Genomic DNA, 24627 nt, shown 5'->3' with positions numbered 1-24627 from the left:
GCTGAACCAGATTACACATCTGTACAATATGTTATGTCATCAGGTTGAGAAACAGATGGCTCCCATCTTGTGACACGTCATCTCAGCAAAGATACACATGGTTGAGTGGAAAGGGTATCTGAAGTCAGACTGGCCCGAGTTGCAACCCTAGTCCTGCCACTTACGATTTCTGTGGCTGTCATCAGTAACATCTAAGGGCCTCAGTTTCCTCTTCAGTAAACCGGGGATGATGGTGCTTAATGAAGTAGTGTATTACACAGAGGGTGTACATCCTAACTGGCAGCCATGGACTTCATCATTACCTCCTTCCGATTCTGTGCAGTGCAGAAAGGGCTCCCATGGACTCTACGGATTATTACTGAACCCGTATCTAATGCTGTAACTGCACAATCCAAGAGCTCTTTGTGCACAGGGGTAAAGAAGACATGCTGAGAAGTCCAAAGGGGAGACACAGCAATTGGCATGTAGAAATGGCAATGAGATACAAAAAGGACCACTGCCTGAGGACTTGAACAAGGAAAAAATGATAAAAGAACTGGACACCTTATACTAAAATCCTGTCATGTCACCTAAAAGACACCTGAAGCTAGCTCTAAGTCTTAGACAATTTTAACAAGTTCTGCCCCTGGTTCCTCTCAATGCCTGGAGGCAGATGAGAGCGTGTGACACTCTGTAGAAAGGGCTGGGGTGCCAGCTGGCTTACCTTGGCACACGCCACAAGCTGGGAGGTGGAGAGGGCGCACTGGGTGGCGGCAGCAATCACCCTGTTCTGTAGGACTGTGTCCTCGGCCACTTGGGCAACATTCTTTGCCTTTAGTACCAACATGGCAGCAGCATTGGCAACAGCTTTGGCCAAACTCATTAAGACGTCCTAAGAAAAGGGAAAAAAAAAATAGTCATTTATATTTTCCTAATCACGCTTCACAGCCTGAAAGTAAAGTGTGGTGGTCCACTTAAACATTTTATTAAAATTCCATTTGACCTTTATCCTTCCGTACTTTAGAAAAATATTTTTCCATTTATTTTTCTGAAATGTCCAGTTAGCCTGAGAGCTAATTAAGGAAGGAGACTTACATCCTAATAACACAGTCTCCTATACATTAAGTAGCATAGGTTTCAATCCAAAATAGGTTAGGGTGAGGGAAAGGCTTGTATTTTAACCACTGACTCACATTTGGGCACTTAAACAACACTTAGAATCTTGACAACATCTCCTGAGTCTGTGGTGGATCAGCTGAAAATATACACTATGAGCAGCAGGAAGGATAAAATTCACGGCCTCCATCATCATGCCCCACTCTAACTTGAAAATTTATTTTTCTGATTTCTACTCTGCACAAGATCCAAGCCGTCATCAGAAATTCAGCCACATCTCGGCCTCCAGAGGGCAACGTTGAACATGCACGGATAGCACCTCCAGCTCAAGAGACCGTGAATGCTCTGAACATAAGTGATTCTCAGTGTTCTGGGGCCTTCTGGATGGAGATGAATTATTATGAAAAGTGGAAAGGGAGCCTACATAAATAAACCAGCTACAAGAAGACCTCACTGAAGATGCAAGGAGCTCTGCGCCTTGAGAGATCAGTTTATGCTTCAAGTCAACATAAAGGCTTTTTGCCTGCAGGATGGAGAATCCTTTGACTTAGCCCATCAGATGTGTCACCCACTTCTGTGACCTGAAGAATCACCACTGCTACGTTTAATTCACTTCTTGGCTTTTAATACTGAAAGTCATTTATTTGGTTTGGAAATGCCTTCCCAAACATATAAGCCATTCTTATTTTGAACATGTCAAGGCTTTCTCCCAGAGGAAGTGTGGTCAGAGGTCTTTATTAATTCATCAGATAATGAAAAGCACTTTTGATTCTGAATGCAAAGGGCACCACAGAGTCTTTACAACAAGGTATTTTATGAGAAGACATACTGGGAAGAGTGTTTAGCCTGTACAATTTTACACAGAGCAAAGACTCTACCTTATCCCGGCAAATCAGAAACCCATGAATCCACCAAATAAGCAGCTTTTAAAATGGACAACAACAAAGCAGCCTGAAAGGAACAGCTTGGTCCAGCCTTTTTTAGGTCTCTGGTGTTTACTGGATGTCCAAGGGAAAACCACAGCCTGTGGTGCGGAAAGTTGAAGATGCCTTTGGGATCTGACTGGCACTCATCTGTCATACAACTTCTAGAAACTGCTCCCAACATGGCCTGCAAAGTTACAGTTCTTGGACATCTATCTCAATGCTCAGGGAAAACAAAATTTGAATGTCACAAATTATTATCAAGATTTTTAAAAGCAGTCTTCCCAAAATGGGTCAAAGTATTCCTTCCCTTGATAGGATCCATCTTTTCACCCAGGGACCAAGATTCGGTCATGCAGACTCTTGACTGTTCTAAAGGGCTTTGTTAGACTCATTTATAGAAATCCTGCTCCTCCAATTAATTTTGTCCCAGAAAAAAAAAAATACAGTTAGAAAAAGAACGTGATACTATGGCTATAGTTGCTGACAAGGCCCTTGTCAAACTTTTCAACAAGACCACTATTATGCAGCTCATGTAAAATAAATCTTTGTTAACTCTGGGAACATGCAGTACATTGAAAACTCAATAAAAAGCTCCAAGATAGGATCTCAAGAATCAGAAAAATAGAGAGTAAGAAATCCAATGTCAGTAAGCCAGGGGCTACCCATAACTGGAGGAGGTTGTAGGATCACCTTACTGTCCTGGTGTTTACCTAGAGAACGGGAAACATTCAAGCCAGGCCTTCGCCTGTTAAGAACGCCTCCACAGGACCTACCCTAAACTTGAACCTGCTTCCCTAGCACGTCTGCATAGAAGCAGATATTAGGAGGCGGAGTTTGCATTTACACTGTGATGGAAACGGTCTGTCAAAGAAAAAAAAAGAGGAAAATCTTAAAAGAAAAACAAAAAACACCTCAAGGCAGGGACTTCTCTGGTGGCACAGTGGTTAAGAATCTGCCTGCCAATGCAGGGGTCATGGGTTTGATCCCTGGTCTGGGAAGATCCCACATGCTACAGAGCAACGAAGCCCGTGCACCACAACTACTGAGCCTGCGCGCCTAGAGCCCACACACCGCAAAGAAGAGTAGCCCCCGCTCGGTGCAATTAGAGAAAGCCCATGTGCAGCAGTGAAGACTCAACATAGCCAAAAATACATACATACATACATACATACATACATACATACTCAAGGATATACGAGATGCCTTAACGAAGGACTGTGACTTCCCTCTCAATCTTCCCAAACACTTTGGAAAATAAGTTGACTGCATCAAGATAATTAACCAAGTAAACCAACAGATGGATCTCGTATTTACGCAATTCCTAAGTAGGCACCTACCTACAAAGAATTACTTGCTCTAATACAGAATGCACAGGACACACAAGGGTAGTTTGAGGATCTGACTAAGGGGAAGTCAGGATGGGGACATAATTCGCTTGGCTTTACTGAGATGTATTTATGTGGTCTACAGTTAATTCTGTTTATAGTTATTATTGGACATTCCAGCACAGAAATGGCTTCCAGAAATACTCCTACCACTCATTATGGGTCTCAGCCTCCATGATCACATGAATGTTCATGCACTGAATGTCTCATTGTATTGCAGGATCTGAATGAGTGCTATGTTCCCAGCACCCCAGGAATGTGGAGAGTAGAGAAGGTACATGTTTCATGTATCCACAACATACATGACCATGTCTTAGCGTAACTGACACGTCTTGAGGTGATGAAGTTCGGCAGTTCTAGACAAAATAGCAAGCAAAATTGCCCCGAAGCGACTTGAACGCTAATGGAAAGTTGAATGATCCTTTAATTCTGAATTCTACAGAAATCCCAAACATTGAACCTGACATAGGATTTGGAAAAGGGCATCTTCCAGAGAACAAGGGCTCAAACTATAACAGTTTAATTAGAATGTATTTGTATGTTACTTGTAAAATGAAGACTTAGGAGGATGAGGAATGAAAGGCATCTTCCCACAAGTATGTGAAGAGTTCATCTGAGCCTGAAGATCCCTGGCAGAAGGCCTCTGCGCCCCATCTGCGGGGTCTGGGAATAGAGGCAAACAGGTTGAGATCTTGTCTGAGCTGGCAGTGCATCCAGCCAGCTGCAAACAGTGGCTACAGCTGATCCCCAGAGGACACGTCCCTGGTATTGAAAAAAAAGGGTGACAAAAAAGACTGCCACACTTGTGGTTTTGGATATGACACAGACAAGAGACCCAGCTCTAAACACAAAGGAAAGCCTGTCCTATGTGTCAGCAGAGTGTAAGGGAGCGCCCGTGTTTTCACTCTTACATGTGAACTCAAGAATGATGCAATTAGGGACTTCCCTGGTGGCACAGTGGTTAAGAATCCTCCCGCTGGGGAAGGGGAAGCTGGGACGAAGTGAGAGAGTAGCATTGACATACCAAATGTAAAATAGATAGCTAGTGGGAAGCAGCCACATAGCACAGGGAGATCAGCTCGGTGCTTTGTGACCACCTAGAGGGGTGGGTAGGGAGGATGGGAGGGAGGCTCAAGAGGGAGGGGATATGGGGATATATGTATACTTACAGCTGATTCACTTTGTTGTACAGCAGAAACTAACACAACATTGTAAAGCAATTATACTCCAATGAAGATATTAAAAAAAAAAAAAAAAAGAATCCACCTGCCAATGCAAGGGACACAGGTTTGATCCCTGGTCCAGGAAGATCCCACATGCCGCAGAGCAACTAAGCCCGCAAGCCACAACTACTGAGCCCGCGCACCTAAAGCCCATGCTCCACAACAAGAAAAGCCACTGCAATGAGAGCCCGCGCACCACAATGAACAGTAGCTCCCGCTTGCCGCAACTAAAGAATGCCCACACACAGCAACGAAGACCCAACACAGCCAAAAATAAAGAAATAAATTTATAAGGTAAAAAATAAAAACATTTTTAAAAAGTAATGTCTTCATAAAAAAAAGAAAGAAAAAAAAAGAATGATGCAATTAAAAACCACCCCAAATAGATAAAACAAGCTTGGCCACGAGTTGATAACTCTAGAGGTTGGGTGGTCAGTATAAGGGTGGTTGTGACATTATTCCATCCATATCTGTGTTTGAAGAAAGTGTAGCATGCTTACTAGTGAGAACAGCTAAGTAAGTGTTTCAAAGTGGTGATGCACGATGTAAGTGAAATGAGTCTTTCAATTAAAAATTCTTTTTCTTTAACACATTAAGACCACACTCTGAGATAATCCACCTTCATCTTTTTTTTTGTCTGCTCAAGGAAGACTCAGTTTTTCATTACCTTCTCCCTGCTTGGGTCTAAGGCCATCGCTTAGGCTCCAAGGTTATGGGCTGCAAATATCTTACCTGGAATCGCTCATCAGTCTCATTCTCTCCGATCTGCCGCAGAAGATCTCCACTGGCTTGTCCAATACTTCCAGCAGCGGTCAAAACTGTCTGTCGAGGCTACGAACACAGAGCACATCTTAGTGGGAAAGAGAATGCATTGCCTCCCCAGCGCCGTCAGACAGGGCAGTGCAGGAAGAGGAATCCTACAGGATGGCCTCCTCCTGCACCTCAGTGAGACTCTTGAACTATCTGCCAGACGGGAGACATCCACGTACTGGTGGAATCTATGCAAGGAAATGCCTGTGGCTCACAAACCAGCAATGGCTGCATAGATGTGAAATGCTCAAATAATGAGCCTCATTCAGCTGGTAGGAAATTAGCGTACAGACTTGTATCCCCTTTAAATGTGTATTGGTCATGTGTGTTAGTTTCTGAGGTTACATCTAATCAAGTACCCTTGGGTGGGGAAAGGAGGCTTCCTACTAAGAGCTCAACCAGTCTCAAAGGTTGAACCATGGTTTCTGCACCCAGTTCACCAACTCCAAACCCCAGAGAGTGGGAACATGAGTCGTCAGGATGGAAGGGACAGCTCAGGAAGCAAGAACCGCATGGGACCCAGAGGCTGCACCTCCCTCAGAACCCGAGTGACTGATGGCCCCAAAGCTCACCTCTCCAGAAGTCGGCTGCACAGCTTTCAGCAAATCCGACACGGCCCCGGCGAGGGTCCTTGCAGCTCTGAGCAAGTCCTCCCCGCTGCCTACCTCATCGTCCATGAGGGCCGCCAACAGCTTCACGCCCTTGGACATCTCCGTCAGGTTGGAAGAAATGGTGGTGATGGCACACCCCACAGCGGTGTAGTCGGTGTCTGCAGGGTCACCTGGGACAGAGAAGGACCATAACCATCCAAGGAGGGTGGTGAAGGTTGAGGGGAGCCCAGGTTGACAGGAAACAGGGTAACACTGGCAGCAGAACCCTGCCCCCACCAACGACGCCCCCATCCTGCAGGAGTCAGACATCTCCCCATCTCCAAGGTACTGCTCTTCATGGGGTCCTTTTACCCCGAGGCCTCATATATTAAGATACTGAGCATGTGCACCTTTAAAATTCCCAAGGAAGAATCAGCATCTCACGGCCCTTTTCAGAAGGCTGCTCCAAGGTCAGCCGCTTGGAGAGCTCAACTCTACCCCTGAAACACTGCAACGCTGCTTGGTGAAGCCAAGATCTTCCCTGGCTCTCATGTGACAGTGCAAGGCTGGGAGTCGTGCTATACAGAGGAGACCGTGGCTGGACAAGACAGAAGAAGGCACCCATGATGGCTAGTCATCTAAAACCATTTTGAGACTGTAAGCTCTCAGAAGGGAGAAACTGGCCTCGATATACTTTGAAGTATGTCCAGCAGCTTGAACAATGAGAAGAGCTGGATAAGTGGTTTTTACTGATGATGCATGATCCAGACAAAAAGGTATGAGATGTTCACCGCATTTCTCCTGGGTCAGTGGGAGAAAATGTCTGAAGCATTGTGAGGGCCTAATAATAGACTCTCCTCTCAGAATAGGACAAATCTGTTGTTTCAATCAAAGAATAAGAACGTTTGTTTTTAACAAAATCACAATACACCACAAATTCCTCAGGGACTTACCGGCTGTGAGGTTAACAACTGAAGCTGTTCCAGCTGTGATGGCATCGACTTGAGAGTGGATTTCATGTTTGGATTCGTCGACTTTATTCTGAACCCATACCCTAGACGCCTGCAAAACCAGACAACTTCATGACAAAAGTGCTGCACAGGATTGCCCAGGAAACCAGAGAAGTTGTGCCATAAAATGAGACCAGCGTTTTGGCCACACTATTTTCACTGGGCCAGCACCAACGAGGCCCTTAAGTCACCTTGAACGATGTACTTAACAGGCTTCTTGCTCATTCACTCATGCTGAATGGCACGTAATTTCTCAGTACTTTTTACTCACGTTATGTTGTCTTTAAGATCTTGGAGAGAAAAATTCTGTGGCTTTATGTAGGTAAATTCAATTTAAAAATTGAAAATAATTAGTATCTCATGGGGCTTCCCTCATGGCGCAGTGGTTGAGAATCTGCCTGCCAATGCAGGGGACACGGGTTCGAGCCCTGGTGTGGGAAGATCCCACATGCCGCGGAGCAACTGGGCCCGTGAGCCACAACTACTGAGCCTGCGCGTCTGGAGCCTGTGCTCCGCAACAAGAGAGGCCGCGACAGTGAGAGGCCCGCACACCGCGATGAAGAGTGGCCCCCGCTTGCCGCAACTAGAGAAAGCCCTCGCACAGAAACGAAGACCCAACACAGCCAAAAATAAATAAATAAATAAATTTAAATATATAAAAAAAATTAGTATCTCATAATAATACTGCACAGTGGCAACAACAACTGTTGCTAATCTTCATCTTGTTTTTTAGAGAATGGGGTTAGAATTAGGGTGTTCTAGCTCATGCGTGTTCTATCAGCATAGCAATTGTCTTTTGTTCACAAGATGAATGTCATGTTGACGTGGCACCTTTCCTGGTAGGGTTTTGGGAGGTGGTTGTCAAGACCCCTGCTCTGGATCCAGCTCTACCACTAACAAATGATATGACTTCGAGCACATTTCACCCAACTCCTGTGCCTTTCATTTCTTCTACTGTGGAATCTCACTCAATGGTCTTTTAAAACCTTTCTAGTTCTTATACTTCATGTTCATTTGACCCTATAAATAGCAAATTCTGTTTTTGGCTGTTTCTGGTCTTAGCCAATAAATGCTCATTTATACACTGGTAATGATGATCCTATGGTTATATAAGGTACTGATCTGCTTCCCAAAACATTCCCCAAATATTAATCTTGGTTCAGCGTATGTCTAGCACTAAAATATTTTACATACTAACTCTTTGAAAATTGGTGAAGCAAGAATATTAAATCCAGATATTTTAAAACTTTCTCTCACAACTGTGCTGGATATGGGAGTCTGCCATATGTATTTTTACTCTCAAGCTCCCCAAAGCAAAATATTTAATGACTTCAGGGGCCTGGGAGAAACAGCACTAAGGATGCTGCACCCTGCAGGTACACAAGTACACAAAGGAAAAACACCGAGCAGGGAAAACTTGGAGGCAGTTAGCCTGGCTGGACAAGATGAGGCTACAAATTGTGTCTTGGTTCTGGCCCTACGAGGGTCAGGCAGTCTTAAAGCAGTGGTCTTCAACCCTGGCTGCATATTAGAATCACAATAGGGAGATGAAAACCCACTGATACCCAGGCCCCACCCACCGGCAACACTGATTTGTTTGGTCTGACCTGGGCCCTAGGCTTCGTCCTTAAAACTCCTCAGGTGATTTTTAACGTGTGAAGCAGGGCAGGGAAGGACAGTGATAGCCAGTGGTTTGCAAATGTGTACACAAAACAGTTAGGAACTTTACTAAAATGCAGATTCTGATTCAGAAGTTTGGGGTAAGGCCTAAGATTCTGTGCCTCTCGCAAGATCCTAAGTGCTGCCAATGCTGCTGGCCTGTGGATCACAATTTAAGGAGCAAGGGGCTAGACAATTTCATGCAGCAGCAGCTACAGGAAGGCAGCTAATCTGCCTCGCTGAAAAGCTCAATAGTAGTAACCCAGTGGTTTGTGAAGCATGGTCTCTGAACAAGTAGCTGCAGCACCTGAGAACTTGCTGGAAATGCAAATTCTCAGGCCCCACCCCAGACCTACTGAGTCAGAAACAATGGGGGAGGGGCCCAGCAATCTGTTTTAGCAAGCCCTCTGAAAGACTGTGATGCTTGCTCAAGTGTGTGAACCATGGGTAAATACTAACAACAAACCCAGCTAATACTCACCGGGCTCTCACTACGTGTTAGGTGCGGGACTCAGAACTCCTTACATGATTGGATGGTTGGGTCTTCACAACAGCCCTACTCAGGGATGACAGAATGGAGGCTTAGAGAGAGTAAGCTGCCCAGATTCACACAGCCATTGAGCAGTAGAGCTGGAATCTGGGTCCAAATGATAAGACTCGAGTCCAAGTTCTTAGCCCTTATGGGGTACTGCCGACAGCCTGTAGCACCCTAGGATTGTCTCCTCCTGTGGTGCAGCCTAGAGATGGAGACTCCATCTCTTGAAAAAACATGGACTTCCAACTCACCTAGCTGGAGACAGAGATTCATCTCACTGAATCTAGCCAGAGCACAGAACCCCGTTTTCTGCCAGGGCAGAGACATCGAATAAAAACACTGAACAACACTTACCATATCCTGGCCGAGAGGCGGCAGGGAGTCAAGTTCACTGAGGTCGTCCTGGGCCTGCTGGACAGCGTGCATGCTCGTGTTGATGGTCCCCATGAGGGCCTGCTGGGCCGAGGTCTGCAAAGGCAGGTAACACAAGGGGTCACACCACACTCCTGGACTGGCAACACAGGCTCTACATGAGCAAGGAAAGTGGACCTGAGATCATGAGAAAGCAGCCCAGGGTATGTCTCAACAAACTGCCTGAACCAGCTCCTATTTCAACGGGGGGCCAGTAGGTATTATAATACATTAGTAGGACACTAAATATGAGTGTTTGCAATAGGGTGATTCTCATCAGCAGAGTGTGGAAAACAAGAAGGCTCAGGAAGAGTCCCTGCAGGGGAGCTCAGGGGACCCAATCCTTGAGTGCTCCAGACAGAAGGTCTCCTGCACAGGAATCACATGGGTGTGCTACATCAGAACTCTTCTTGGTAAATAAGATTCCACCCAAACCTACAGTCAACACGCTTCTCCACTCAAATCACCTCTGGACTTTAAGGCTCTTCTGCTTTCAAAAAGTTCTTGCCCCAAAGCATGGGATTCCAGAGCAGGCCTGAGAGAGGCCCCGAGTCAGGTAGACCAGCACAGCAGAAAGAACCAATGATCCGCTGGGGGGAAATGTGTGGATGGGAAGAGACTTGGTCTACTTCTAAGCCTCTCTGAGGGGTATCTGGGCCAATGAGCAGGCAGGGGAGCAGGGTCCTATCCCTCTCTTGCAAACCACGTGGAGAGGCCACTGGTCCTTGTCCAGCCCTAAAGGACACCTGTGGTCCTAGACAGGGCATTGCCAGAGCCACCCATTTAAAAGAAAACACACTGGGAATTAGGCATTGGGACTGCACAGCTGAAGAGCCAGGATTCAGACAGGAAGTAGTGAGAGTGAGGATGACACACACAACCTATCCCCAGGCTGGTGTGGCTCCCTGGACACCAAAGGCAGCATAGTGACGAGCAGGGCAAGTCCCCTGGTAGCCTCACCAGCGGGGGCATATGGCCTCGGTGCATCTGTCCAACCATGACCTGCTGCTGTGGGGAGGGCATGCTTCCAACATTGAAGGTCTCAGGCCCGCTGGAGCCGGAGCGCATCACGGCTGGCAGTGCCACTGAACCATGCTCCACCTTCCCGGTGCGATTGAACTGCTGCTGCAAGATGGTGGACCTAGGGGGACAGACACTTTGGTCACTGCGAGGTGGCCATTCACAGGGAGTGTAATAAGATACCACCGGTGTCACCAGTGTTCACTGCTTCATGCAATGGCAACAAGTTTCCAAGAAGCAAATACAGACAGAATTGTGAACGAAGTAGCAGCACTAAAATGTTTCAGCAGAACCCTGAGATGAATTAATCCTTTTATAATCAGTAATATAAATAACTACTCCCAGTGTATCTAGTTGATAGGTTCATGGCATTATGCTATTAGTTGTTCTTAAAAAAGACACAAAAAATAATGATGTTCTAGGCATAAGTGAATGTTTTGGATACACTGATCTATTATTTCGTAAATTCTACCTGAAATAGCATTCATTCAACACCTTATCTACTGTGTGCCATGTTCTATTCTAAGCCCCGGGGACAGAGACCATTTATCCTTAGCTTGAAGGAAGAAGCGTGGAAAAGAATTTAAAATCTCCCACAGCTTAGCTCCCCTTCCCCAGGTCAAAAGCCATTGACCACAAAGGCTGTTTCAACACCTTAGAAACTTTGATGATTGGCAGACTTTGGCTCTCTTCCAGATCATTTCAACTTAAGTCTGGGAAGACTCCTAGGGCATCTAATAAAAAAATTGTCAGTTTTTTTACTTCTTGATATTTTCCTAGAATGAGCAGTGAGTGTAAAGGACTTTGAGCATATGAAGGTAAGAATCTGAGGGTGGCACAGGTGCCTCATAGCCCAGTGGACAAACCCACAGGGAGAGTCCGGGGGAGTCTGCGGGGTGGGGGGGCAGGGGGGCGGGGTGGGGGGCAGGGTTGCTGAGCAGCTGCATTAAGGCACAGCAGCCTCTGTCCCAGGGTTCTGGAACCACTGCAGGTCACTCCCTGTTGTCCAGGGCAAAGCTTGTGAGCCAAGCTAGGATTCCAAGCAACAGGCATCCACGCAGCAACATTAACATCTGCGGAGGGGCTGGCACTAGGGAGGGTGGATCTATGGCTCCTCTCGGAGCTCAGCTGCATTGCAAGATCTCAGCCAATGTCTAATACAGGGCGAAGTGGAAGGTCTAGTGATGAGGAACTCCCCTGGACCACTCTTCCTGCTTGCCGTGATGCCGTCTGCATCAGTGGGGAGGGTCCTGGCACGCGGGGCTCAGACACTTACTGAGCTGCTCCTAGGAGAAGTTCAAGCACAGCAGAATCCTAGGAAGTGAACAGCTCACCCTATTAGGAAGTACTAGGTTACTAATGTCCATCTAATGGTCATTAATAATTTCAAGAAATTAAGGTCTTTTGCCAGAGGGTAGCAAGTAGTACTTGAAATGCACCACATCAAATTTGGTTCCAACTTGCGTACAAATAAGGGACAAATGGAAAAGCACCTTCAAGGGGATTATGATGCAAACTGTGAGAAAGTGTACAGAGTAGCAACATCAGAGAAACAATTCCTATTACTAGACAACTTCAACGTGGTGGAATATGCTCGAACTCTCTGGCAGTGCACTATAGGAGACATCAGAACACCTGAATCTGAGTCCTGGCTCTGCCACATGTACGCATCTCAACTAACCTCTAGGAGCTTTGGTTTCCTCATCTATGAACTGGGGATGATAAAATCTAGCCTACCTCTTCCACAAGGGGATGCTGCTGAGATCAAGTGAGACAGCAAGATGGGCACACACAATAAAGTACAGACAAGACAAGTTATTACTACAGTGCTCTATTTAACATCAAGGGAGTAGCTGAATAGGTTTTGGTCAACAAGTCTCACTTATTAGATGTTACTTAATTTTCATAAATCTCAGTTTCCTCATTTATAAAATGGAGCTAAATTGAGATTATTCTGAATTTAAAATGATGATAATAGTAAACATTTATTATGTACCAGGGATTGTTTTATGTGCTTTATTAGTAACTCAATCATTAAATTCAAACTTATGAGGTAGTACGATCAATCATTATTCTCATTTTATAGATGAGATGAAAGAGACAGAGAAAATTCATAATGTCCCCAAGGCCACACATTAGAAAACAGACCTCAGATTTGAACCCAGTAACTCTGGCTCCAGGGTCCATGTTCTTTTCTTGTTCCTCTGCTGCCTTATGACATATGTATCAAGCGTGGCAGGTAAAAGCATCCCATAAACAAAAACTCCTCTACCAGCCAGGCCCCTAGCCCAAAGGTACAGAATTACACTCAGTCTCCAGGCTCTGATGATAATGATGCAGTTTATGAGATTTAAATCAGAAATTCAGAACAGGACTCATGAAGGCTCACTGTGTCTAAAGGTGGAATTACGCACTACATCTTGTTCAGTGTCTCCCTGAAGTCCCCAGCCACCGCCGCCCCAACAAGACACCCTCAACACTGATGACAATGGTCTGGGGACCACACTTCGAGAAGCAAGACTCATCTATCTCATCCACTATCACCTCCTCCACGTGAGGGACTTCAGGGCAACAGCCCCAGAGCTGGCACGAGGAAACCTGCCCCGTATCCAGGGAGAAGCCAGTTCTCCAGTGCTCTTAACGATACTTACTTTTTGGGGGAAACGGACTCTTCTAACATAGTTGACTCCTCATCGCCCTCTAGTCCAAATCTATCTTTACTTTGTTTCTGAGGTAAAACAAGACAAAAACGAAAGTCAGCAGGTCTTGACACAAGACCCTTTTAAGAGGCCTTTTAAAATGAGCCACACAAGCAGATCTGTTAAGGTTTACCCCAAATTCGTTGTATTGGATAATTAATAAGTGATGGGTGAAACAAAGCAATAGTAATGAAAAAGAAATATATTATTTAATACAGAGAGATATATAATGTCTTCTGTGTAACATTATTGCACAATTTTATACAGTTAAAATCAAGACATAGATACGAATATTCCGGTAGAACTTGCTTATTTTTGTGGGCTGTATCTTGAAGCCCTAGGAAAGGTATACCACTATGGCATATAACCCATTAAAATAGGTAAAAAAAGAGAGAGAGAGAGAAGAAAGAAAAGGAATATCTTCAGACCCTAAAGCCAGTTTCTATAGAGGCCGGAAAGCATAACAATTACGTAGAGAGGAAGACGCTGAGGGGTTAGCCAGGCTCATTCATTAGCTAAATGATGCACTATTGCTCATGACTTGGCAGTCAATGACACAAATATGAGCTGCAGCACAATCAGAAATCTCCTAGGATATGAGGTTAAAGACTTCACACTTAAGCAATCTTAATGTTAAAGATTCAATCAGTGAATCAAGTACTCTCCATGAGGTGCCTGCTTGCTTGTTTGTTTTTCAGGGAGCTTCACCACCTAAACTGAGTCTTCTAATAAAGAAGTGTTGTCCAATTTGCATCAGTATGAAATACCTTTTTGAGGATGATGTCAATGTAGCCTGCAATCAGCTGGGATATTTGCTCTCCCTCAGTGGTCTGTACTGAATAGTAGCTTTCCTGATACTCCCCAAAATCCTGGGGGGACAAAACCCACATTAGAAGAAATACAGCACATCAGCAGTTTTAAAGGTGAGGGGGTCCAGTTTTGGAACAGGTTCTGGCATGGATTCACTTTTTCTTGCTTGCCCCCTCTAAATACAACTGAACATCCTAAAATTTATTCAACAAGCAATGGTAAAGGGCTCTGAAAGCTGGAAAGGTAGACTGGCTGGTGACCTCAGGACCTGAAGAACCACAGTCTGAAGAGTTCTTGAGTTTTGTTTTAGATCCCATACCCCCAAGACTGGGTGCTGGAGAGGGCTGAAACTTGGAACGTCCAACAGTAAGTTCCCAAAAGCCTGTTCTCTTTGGCCAAGGGACCAGGAGAGGGGAAGCCCAACAGAGACCTAGTTGGGAGCCTCAAGCAGCTCCACAACCTAGGTTGTTGCTCACCAGCACCTGCAAAGCAGTGAAAGTCTGGCCATCCCAGGCCCTGCTCCACAACCCAGGCAGGCAGGTGATCTGGTCACTTTGCAGCAGTGGCCACAGTGAAGCCCTGTGTCTCCCTCCCCTCCACTCAGTGGCATAAGTAGATTCAGGCTCAGTAGCTTCTACCTCCCCTAACAAAGGTCAGCCAGCAATAGCAGGTGGCCCAAGGAAGTACCTTCTTCCCCCACACCCCGAGCACCAACAGGCTTTGAACAGGAACCCCAGCAGAGTCAGAAGTACAAAGCAATCCAGAATAGCAATGCAAGGGCTCAGAAAATAAACTGCCATTGCAAATCAAGTCCACAAAGACTTGAACACTAGAACACTACACACTAAACCTACAGCCAGAACACTACACACTAAACCTAAACAAGTTGACCGTCTGCTACAACAGAAGATATAAATAAGATCAAGAGTCTCCTATTATCATAATCAAAACATCTAGGATATAATTGAAAATCACTATTCATGTAAAGAACCAGGATAACTACAACGTAAAAAAAGATAATCAGGGCTTCCCTGGTGGCACAGTGGTTGAGAGTCTGCCTGCCGATGCAGGGGACACAGGTTTGTGCCCCGGTCTGGGAAGATCCGACATGCCCTGTAGCAGCTAGGCCCGTGAGCCATGGAGGCTGAGCCTGCGCGTCCAGAGCCTGTGCTCCGCAACAGGAGAGGCCACAACAGTGAGAGGCCCGTGTACCGCAAAAAAAAAAAAAAAAAAGATAATCAACTGAGGCCAATATTGAAATGAAGCAGATGTTGGAATTATCTGATGAGGAATTTTGATTTTGAATAATAAAATATGTTTCAATGCCCAATTAAAAATTCTCCCAAAACAAATGAAAACAATAGAAAGATTCAACGAAGAAACCCAAGTCATAAAAAGGAACCAAATTGAAATTTTAAAATTAAACAATACCATAACTGAAGTAGAATGCACAGGATATAAACAGTAGTATGGAAATGACAAAGAAAAGAATCAATAAACTTGAAAACAGATCAACAGAATTTAGTCAAGCGAAACAACAGGAAACAGACAAAATGCAACAGAGCTTCAGGGGTCTGTGGAACAATTTACAAAAAGACCTAATGGGAGTTCCCTGGTGGCCTAGTGGTTAGGATTCTGGGCTTTCACTGCCACAGCCAGGGTTCAATTCCTGGCTGAGGAACTGAGATCACACAAGCTGTGTGGCATGGCAGGGGGAAAAAAAAAAAAATATATATATATATATATATATAAAAATATATAAAATCCATAAAATCAGAAATATGAAAGGAGAGAAGAGTGTGGGACACCCCCCCCCAAAAAAAAAGTATTAAAAGAAATAATGGCTGAAAACGTCTCTAAATTAGTGAAATATATAAACCTACAAATTCAAGAAGCTAAGCAAACCCAAAATAGAATCAACCTAAGAAACCCATCCCAAGAACTTTTGAAAACTAGAGAAAAGAAAAACTTAAAAACATCCATAGAAAAGCAACATATTACCTACAAAGGAATACCAATCCGATGACAGAAAATTTCTATTCTGAAACCACAGAGGCCAGAAAGAAGTAGAATGACACTTCTCGAGTGCTAAAAGAAAAGAACTGTGGATCTCAAATCCTGTATTTGGCAAAATTAACCTTCATGAATGAAGGGGATATAACATTCTCAGATGAAGGAAAACTAAGAATTTGTTGCTAGCAGACCTACCTTTAAAGAATGGCTAAAGAAAGCTCTCCAAACATAATGAAAATGAGAAAAGAAGACTGGGAACTTGAAAGAGAAAGAACAATGAGATGGATAAAAACAGAAGTAAATGTAATAGACTATCCTTCACCTCATGAGTTTTCTTCAGTTTTATTTTATGGTTGAAGCAAAAGCTGTAACACCATCTCACGTAGTGGTCAATGTATACAGAAGAAATATTTAAACAATTATACTCAAAAAGTGTGGAGTGTAAACAGACCTAAATGGAAGTAAAGTTTTTATATTTTATTTGAAGTGGTGAAACATTGATGCTAGTAGGTGGTAATTAATTTCAGACATATATGATAGTATCTAGAATAACTACTAAGAGCACTATGCAAAGAAATATGCTCAAAAAGATTATAAATAAAAATGGAGGGCTTCCCTGGTGGCGCAGTGGTTGAGAGTCCGCCTGCCGATGCAGGGGACATGGGTTCGTGCCCCGGTCCGGGGGGATCCCGCATGCTGCGGAGCGGCTGGGCCCGTGAGCCATGGCCGCTGGGCCTGCGCGTGCGGAGCCTGTGCTCTGCAGCGGGAGAGGCCACAGCGGTGAGAGGCCGGCGTACCGCAAAAAAAAAAAAAAAAAAAAAAATGGAGGGGCTTCCCTGGTGGTGCAGTGGTTGAGAGTCTGCCTGTCAGTGCAGGGGATACGGGTTCAAGCCCTGGTCTGGGAGGATCCCACATGCCGTGGAGCAACTAGGCCCGTGAGCCACAACTACTGAGCCTGCACGTCTGAAGCCTGTGCTCCACAACAGGAGAGGCCGCTGCAGTGAGAGGCCCGCACACTGCGATGAAGAGTGGTCCCCACTTGCCACAACTGGAGAAAGCCCTCGCACAGAAACGAAGATCCAACATAGCCAAAATTAAATAAAAAATAAATTTATAAAAGAAAACTCTGGTGAAGCCTTTAAAAAAAAAAAAGGAACTCTAGGGACTTCCCTGGTGGCATGGTGGTTAGGAATCCACCTGCCAATGCAGGGGACACAGGTTCGAGCCCTGGCCTGGGAAGATCCCACATGCCGCGGAGCAACTAAGCCCCGTGCATCACAACTACTAAGCCTGCACTCTAGAGGCCATGAGCCACAACTACTGAGCCCACGTACCACAACTACTGAACCCCACGTGCCTAGAGCCTGTTCTCTGCAACAAGAGAAGCCACCACAATGAGAAGACCGCTCACTGCAACAAAGAGTAGCCCCAGCTCGCCGCAACTAGAGAAAGCCCACGTGCAGCAACGAAGACCCAATGCAGCCAAAAATTAATTCATGAAAAAAAATTTTTAAAAAATGGAACTCTAAAAAAATGTTCAAGTAACCCACAGGAAGGCAAGAAAAATAGAGAATAAAATAAACAAAAAAAAAATAAAATGGTAGACATAATACCTAACATATTAATAATTAGCTTAAAAGATAATTGGCCTAAATACATTGATTACAAGAGTGAATTTTAATAAAAAGCACAACCCAACTCCATGCTCTCTACATGAAATTCATTTAAAACCTAACAATATAACTAGGTTTAAAGTAAAAGGGTAGAAAAAATATAACATTCAAACACCTAATTTAAAAAAGCATGAGTGGCTATACCAATGTAAGATAAAGCAAACTGCAGAGCAAAATCTTTACTATGAACAAAAGAACATAATGATAGAACAATTTCTCCATTAAGAACATAGCATAATCTTAAATGTACAGATACAGAACAGCAGAGCTTCAAAATACATGAAACAAAAACTGATAGAGATGAAAGGAGAAATAGAAAAAATCCCCAATTGCTGTTGGGAACTTCACTCTCAGGAATTGTTAGAATTACTAGACAGAAAATTAACAAGGATATGTAAGACTGAAATACCACCAACAGCTAACAGGATCTAACTGGCATTTATAGGACACTACACCCAACAGCAGAATGCACATTCTTTTCAAGCACTCATGGAACATTCTCCAAGAATGATCATATCCCTGTGATATAAAACAAACCTTAAAATTCTACAGATTGAAATCATACAAAGTATGTTCCATGAACATTAACAGAATCACAGTACATCTCACTGACCATAAGAGAAAGAAACTAAAACTCAATAACAGAAAGACAACAGGAAAATCTCTAAACACTTGTATATTAAATTAAAGCTGGGTAGGAAGGAAAGAAACTTTACAGGTTATAAGCTTTAATCCAACTTCAGCAAAAACATTGATATTTGTTCTCTCTTTCGCTTCAGGTAGTTACTGCAATTCGCAACAGTTTTTAATAACTTTTTGTTTTTAAAAAAGCAGTACTTGGGTCTAGCTTAAAAAGACCAATAGTATCAAAATGTATATAACAAAACATACCTATGCCTGCCCTACCCATTCCCACCTTCACTTTCCATCCCCCATGCAACTACTTTGAATCCTTTTTAGCAATTTCTTCTAGTATTTCTAAATAACATATTTATATTGATTTCTTGATTTTTCTATTTTAGAAATTATCCACAATTACCTACAATGGAAGATGAGAACTTAGTTCACTAAGCGTGAACACCTACTTTTTAAGGGCCATGTGGATACAGCTGTTACAGGAAAGAAGGTATGTTTTCTGAAGATTCCTCCCAACTGGCAAGAGTCTATCAATCAATGATCAAATTAGATAACTAATACTCCCACCAAGGCCCCTTCCTTATACCTTTTTTCTGATGCCCTATTATAAGATCTTGCCTAGATGCAGTTATTTCAAGTGTTCACAAGAGCTGGAGAATAGTACAATTCAGGAGTGCTGAAGAAATTCACAAATGTCAACACTTTCTGATTTCTCTTATGGCTCGATATGTGCTACAAAATAATTGCCCTACCAATTCTCACATACCAATGTGGCTGGCTACAGTTAAGGCCACATGGTATACTCTGTTAAGAGCAGATACTGAGATTGGGAGGAAGAATTCAGAGGTTTAAAGGTCTGGAACAAATATTCTCCCTACTTTCCATGTATTTCACTTTGAGCATTTTATTATCATCGTCTCATTTGATTATGACAACTCTGTGAAACAGGTATTACTACCCCCATTTCACAGCTGAGGACATTAAGGCTCAGAGAGGAGAAGTAACTTGAGCAAGGGCACAGAGCTGGGAATGAAAGCTGATTTCGAACGCTACCCCACAGTCTATGCTATTTCCACCATACAACAATGTTCTCTTCATAGGCAGGCTGGGAAAACACAGCTTGGCAAGTTGTCACAATTCTTAGGAACTTCTAAAACAACTAGAGATGAGGAGGGAGCCTTTGTACGGGCCTCAGGGCATTATAAAGTTGCGTTTTAGGGTATACTAGGCATGGCATCAGGACCACAGAGACTAAGAATCATCCTTGACTGGCTCTTTCTAATTAAAGAACTCAGACAGACTTAGAGCACTAGAGAGGAAGAGGTGGCCAATGAGACCCAGCTCTCAGACATCTCGCTCACTTCTGGACCAGTGCCCACCCCTGCCCTCGTGGACCCCCACCATCTGTCCCTCTCCAAGGGCAGGGAAACGCAATGGGCTTGTATTGTTTCCCTGCCCCACGATATCACCCAAGGCCATGCTGGCCCACTCACTGCCTTCAGCCAGTCCCTACCAGTGTGAAGCTCTTGGGTGAGGCTGCCCAGCGCTTGACTGTGGTGAGTGGCCACTCCTGCAGCACTTCCTTGGTCTTTTCATCCACGCGCATCACCGAGTCCTTGGTGATCCCCAGCAGGCGAGGCACCAGCTTGTTCTTGCCTTTCATCTTTTCCTGAAACAGGAGGTACCAAGAGTCAGTGCTCTTCCTCTGAATACATCTGATTTTTCCAAGTTATCAGTGATTTCGTGATGTTTTACCTACGGTCAACCTACAACACTGTGTTTTGAAAACCGGCAGGGCTATCGGAAAACCAGAATTTTAAGACTAGATAAATGACTCATAAATTAAAGGAATGGAAGCTAAAACAGAGCCATCAGAAGACTGGAAGGATCCACAAAGGCACACTTCCTGGAGAGAGATACTGTCCAGGAGGGCAGGTTGCTCCAAAAACAGAGATTGTGACAGAAAAAAGATATGCAGAGAAAAAGAAGTTAAAGTGAACTCCAAATATTATCACTCCCAGTAGCCACCTCAGTGAGTAACAAAAAAGGGTTAATGTGGAATTTAAATACGGCACTTTAGCTGTTTAGAATCAACTACAACTGCCAGAGTAGCATCTTCTCAATACTAAACACAGCCTTTTTTTTTTTTTCATAATCACTGAAATATATTTCCATTTGGGTTCTTCATTTTGGTATTTTTTATGTGTATCTACTGACCCTTAAAATATTTTATGATTAGTTTTAATAAGTTTTTAAAGAAACAGTCATCATGCCTATTAAAATAATGAATCCCTACCTCACACTCATGCCACAAGAAATCCAAAAAAGGTAAATCATTTAGGAAGAACACACAGTTGGATATTTTTGTGATTTCTCAGGGGGAAATGACTTCTTAGCACAAAAGCTAACATAAAAAAATAACTAAAGGAAAAGATTAATAGCTTTAACTATAAAATATATGGACTTTGATACATTTTTTTAAAAAAGAAAGAAAGAGTGGGAGAAAAAGAAAGAGACCTCACCATAAAGAAATTAAAAGGCAAATGACTGGGGAATAAATATCTACAACAAATAGTATGATAAAAGATTTCATACACTTCATATACTAAAGGTTATCATAAATCATCAAACATAAGTGGCAAAGAACATGAACAGAAAATGTTTAAATAAGTAACTAGATAATAAGCAATAAGATAAATTTTCATGTATATGTAATAGTTTTTTAAAAAACTTAATACTCAATTAAAGAAGGTATGAAGGGGGACCACTACTCGTGGGCATTTAAAATAGCAAAGGCTTTATGGAAGAAAAGCTTTAAAATTCAAAGCTTTAAGATTCAAAGCTTTAAAAATGTTTCTACTTTTAACCCAACTTGCTTTTCAAAACTTATTCAAAAAGAACTTATAAATGTGTATAAAGATTATGCTGCAAGAGGATCAACTAGAGTTTATCACAGTGAAAAACGAGAAATAACCAACAAAGTTCAACCACAAGAGATATGATAAATAAATTATGGTACATCCAAATAATAGACTACAACTCTTAAAAATCATATTATAGGAAAACAAGTGGATTCATAATAAAAATTCATTCACATTAAAAAATTAAAAAGTCGACTGTACAGCATGATCCTACGTGAAATAAAATTTTAAATAGAATTTTCAGAAAATTCATTACATGACAAAATGGTGCCAATGATCATCTCGTACAATTTGTATTTTTTCATGTGCTTTCCCTTTTTCGAAAAACTTAATACACATTCCTATTGTTGTCAGGAAAAAAACAAGCTTTTCAAAAAATATCTGCAGAAACCTAGCAATGCCCAAACCACTATTACCAGAGGAATACATATATAAATTAGCACAAAGTACGCAAGTATACACGGGTGTGTGTACAAGGAGACAGGCACTTAAAACAAGCCAGGAGTGTGACAGATACTTAACAATCATTATCCATTAATTTTCAGAGCATCACCCAAATGCTGGCGGCGGTGGCATCATCATCATGCCAGTCTTGAAATGAAGGAACCAGCGACTTGCCCACGGCAAACAGTAGTAAGTGATAAAGCCAGGATTAGAACACAGATTTCAGCAGCTCAAAAACATCTCTGACTTCAAAAAAGACTGTCTACCACAGTATACTACTTCTGATGGAAGCAATTAGAGAAAAGGCAAAAACACTCCTCCCAGCCCCTGTGGGCAGTTCATAAACCGTCAAACAGTGAAGGTCACGGCACATCTCCAGTTTCCTCCCAAGAGGAGGAGATAAAGGCATTAGGAATCTGTGTGGGTGTCTGAGGAGGGGAATATGGCACTGTAAGGACCTCCGAGTTAGGAAAAACTCAGAGAAGAGTCAGATCCTTTGTGGAGAGGCCATTTCCACCAGGGGTGATATCAGCGCAGGGTGGACCACGCCAGTACACATCACTTGGCTTCAGGAGCCACAAAGATTTACGTGGAGAGGTTCCAGGCGGCTAGTTTAGTCACACAGGGTTGGTACCAGCCCAGCTGCTGGCACCAGGAAGGGGATCAGAAATAAAATATGGTTTGCAGCTGTTGCCTTCCTCCTTTCAAATCTGTACTTCCCCAGTGAGGGGCTTTGGGGTGAGGGAATACAGGATAGTGATGGATTGCCCTGACTCCTGTCGAGATGGTTCTGGCCTGGGAGAGGAAACCAGAGTGAACAAGCAAACAACTTACAGTGGGCATTCCATTAGAAGGTCACGACTACGGGGGAAGGGTATATAAGGAACTCAGAAAATACTGTCACTCAGCAACAGAGACCACCATCAAGGGACACAATTAATTCAGTGCCTACCCGCAAAATGCAGAGCAGCTGGAGAAAGTTAAAACAGCGAGGGGCTCGGCTCTGTGCTAGTGATATAAGGGGCTCCCCTGACAGAGGACCTGCCTTAGACCCTCAGTGGCAGACCTGTATGATAGAAGGTCCAGAGGCAATAAGGGTCCCCCTTCCTCTCCAAATCTCGAATCTCAGTCCACTCTACATGTCTCCTTTCCAGTCTTCCAACTACAGACACCAGCATCCTTTATCTCCAGGAGAAGCAATTAGGCTAGGCAGGATGCAGTGAAGACCCGTCTCTCTCGTGCAGACACACGCAGACTGTGGGTGTGAGTTTGCCAGCTACCTAGCAACTTCTCTCTCGAGGCAGTCCTCATCAGGTTGGTTTTGTTTTGAGGATGTGTCGCGCTCACATGACTTACAGGCAGGAGAAGGTATGTATTCTACCAAGGAAAGTCAGGATCTACTAATAAGCCCTGCCGCTCCTCTTTCAAGCACATCTCAACCATTACTGTGGGTTCGGTCCTGGCAGCTGGCTGTTATCAATCCTGCTCAGCCTCGGGCTCTTCTCACAGGTGTGGATATTGGCTGATTCTGACATCACCTGTGCCTTACATCAGATTCGGACTTGGGTGGAGGGATGCCAGTGGGCTAAGCGTTGGGCATGCTTTGGCTCTAAGCCCAACTTCAATGTGGCCTAAGCCTGTGATCCAGCTGTGCTCACCAGAGTTCTCTACTGGCTTCCTGCCAAAGTGCTGCCTTGTGTGCTTTGCTGTGTCATCAGTATGCTTTTTTCTTTTAGGAGCACGGCAGAAAGGGATGGCTGCTCCAAAGCAAAATGGTGCTAAAGACCCTGTTCATTAGCCATTTCTCTGCCTAAAACAACTGGCAAACCATGTTGATTTAATTCATGATTCTGAGATGCTCTGAATGCCCTCTGTGATGTTTTTACAGTTGAGGGGAGAAGAGGCTCAGCTCCCAAGGTATCTAACCCTCAAGGCTCTGGTTGTGGTTGCAGGGAAGGTTAAAGGCAAGTTTATAACTCAGAAGGTTTCCACAAGGGTTTCCGGGAAAGAAACAAGATTCTTTGCAAGTCATGGGAAATGCCTTACCGTTCCTTATGGGGTTCTGAAAAACTTATCAAGATAAACTGCAAAAGATTTCAATGAAAGAGGAAGACTGTAGATGTTTACAGCTCCCATTTATTGAGATCATTTGTGCAACAGTCCCCTTTTCTATATTACGTCCTTTAACCTCACAAAAACTCAGCACTCTAGGTGAGCAAGCTGAGCTTTAGAGATGGAAGGTAAAGTAACTTATCGAAGGTCAAACTAAGTGGCAAAGCCAGAATTCCAAACCCAGGTCCCAGGTCTTCCTTTTCGAAGGATATGTTCTTAGCCACTGAGAACACTGCCACATAACAGGCTTATTACAGACATCCTCTCTATTGGGGTCAGCAAACTATGGCAGGTACTAAATGCAGTTTTCTGCTCCCCCCGGCACCTCTTTTTTGGCCTGAGAGCTAAGAGTGAATTTTCTATTTTCAAATGGTTGAAAAAAAAATTAAGAGTAATAATACTTCAGGAAACGTGAAAATTATATGAGACTGAAATTTCATAATCCATAAATAAAGCTTTACAGAAACACACCATGCTCATTTATTTACATATTGCCTACTGATTTCAGGATACAAGCACAGAGATGAGTGGTTCGACTAGCAAAGGCTAAGATATTGACTACCTGGGCCCTTTACTAAAAAGTTTGCCAACCCGTGCTCTGTATCATGAACTCTAAAAGCTAATGAAAAGTTGGAGGACTCAAGGGCCAGGAATT

At 43.6% G+C, this 24627-nt stretch overlaps 1 protein-coding gene across 2 annotated transcripts in view; it reads right to left on the bottom strand.

The window, feature by feature from the left end:
- TLN2 (talin 2) overlaps window positions 1-24627 on the bottom strand; it is a 453800-nt gene that overhangs the window by 140260 nt on the left and 288913 nt on the right. For both annotated transcript variants that reach the window (XM_027123203.1, XM_027123204.1), the window contains exons 12-20: window positions 20009-20164; window positions 14131-14232; window positions 13316-13392; window positions 10605-10785; window positions 9588-9701; window positions 6983-7091; window positions 6012-6220; window positions 5362-5460; window positions 704-871 (exon numbers count right to left, since the gene is read on the bottom strand). In XM_027123203.1, coding sequence (XP_026979004.1) covers window positions 704-871; window positions 5362-5460; window positions 6012-6220; window positions 6983-7091; window positions 9588-9701; window positions 10605-10785; window positions 13316-13392; window positions 14131-14232; window positions 20009-20164 — 1215 coding nt within the window. The remainder of the gene's footprint in view (window positions 1-703; window positions 872-5361; window positions 5461-6011; window positions 6221-6982; window positions 7092-9587; window positions 9702-10604; window positions 10786-13315; window positions 13393-14130; window positions 14233-20008; window positions 20165-24627) is intronic.

The sequence above is a fragment of the Aethalodelphis obliquidens genome, unplaced genomic scaffold (assembly GCF_003676395.1).
Source record: "Aethalodelphis obliquidens isolate GAN/ISIS:26980383/991018 unplaced genomic scaffold, ASM367639v1 scaffold26, whole genome shotgun sequence".
NCBI classification, from domain to species: Eukaryota; Metazoa; Chordata; class Mammalia; order Artiodactyla; family Delphinidae; genus Aethalodelphis; species Aethalodelphis obliquidens.
The sequence above is the reverse complement of the archived record's forward strand: the minus strand, read 5'-3'. Positions and strand labels throughout refer to the sequence as shown.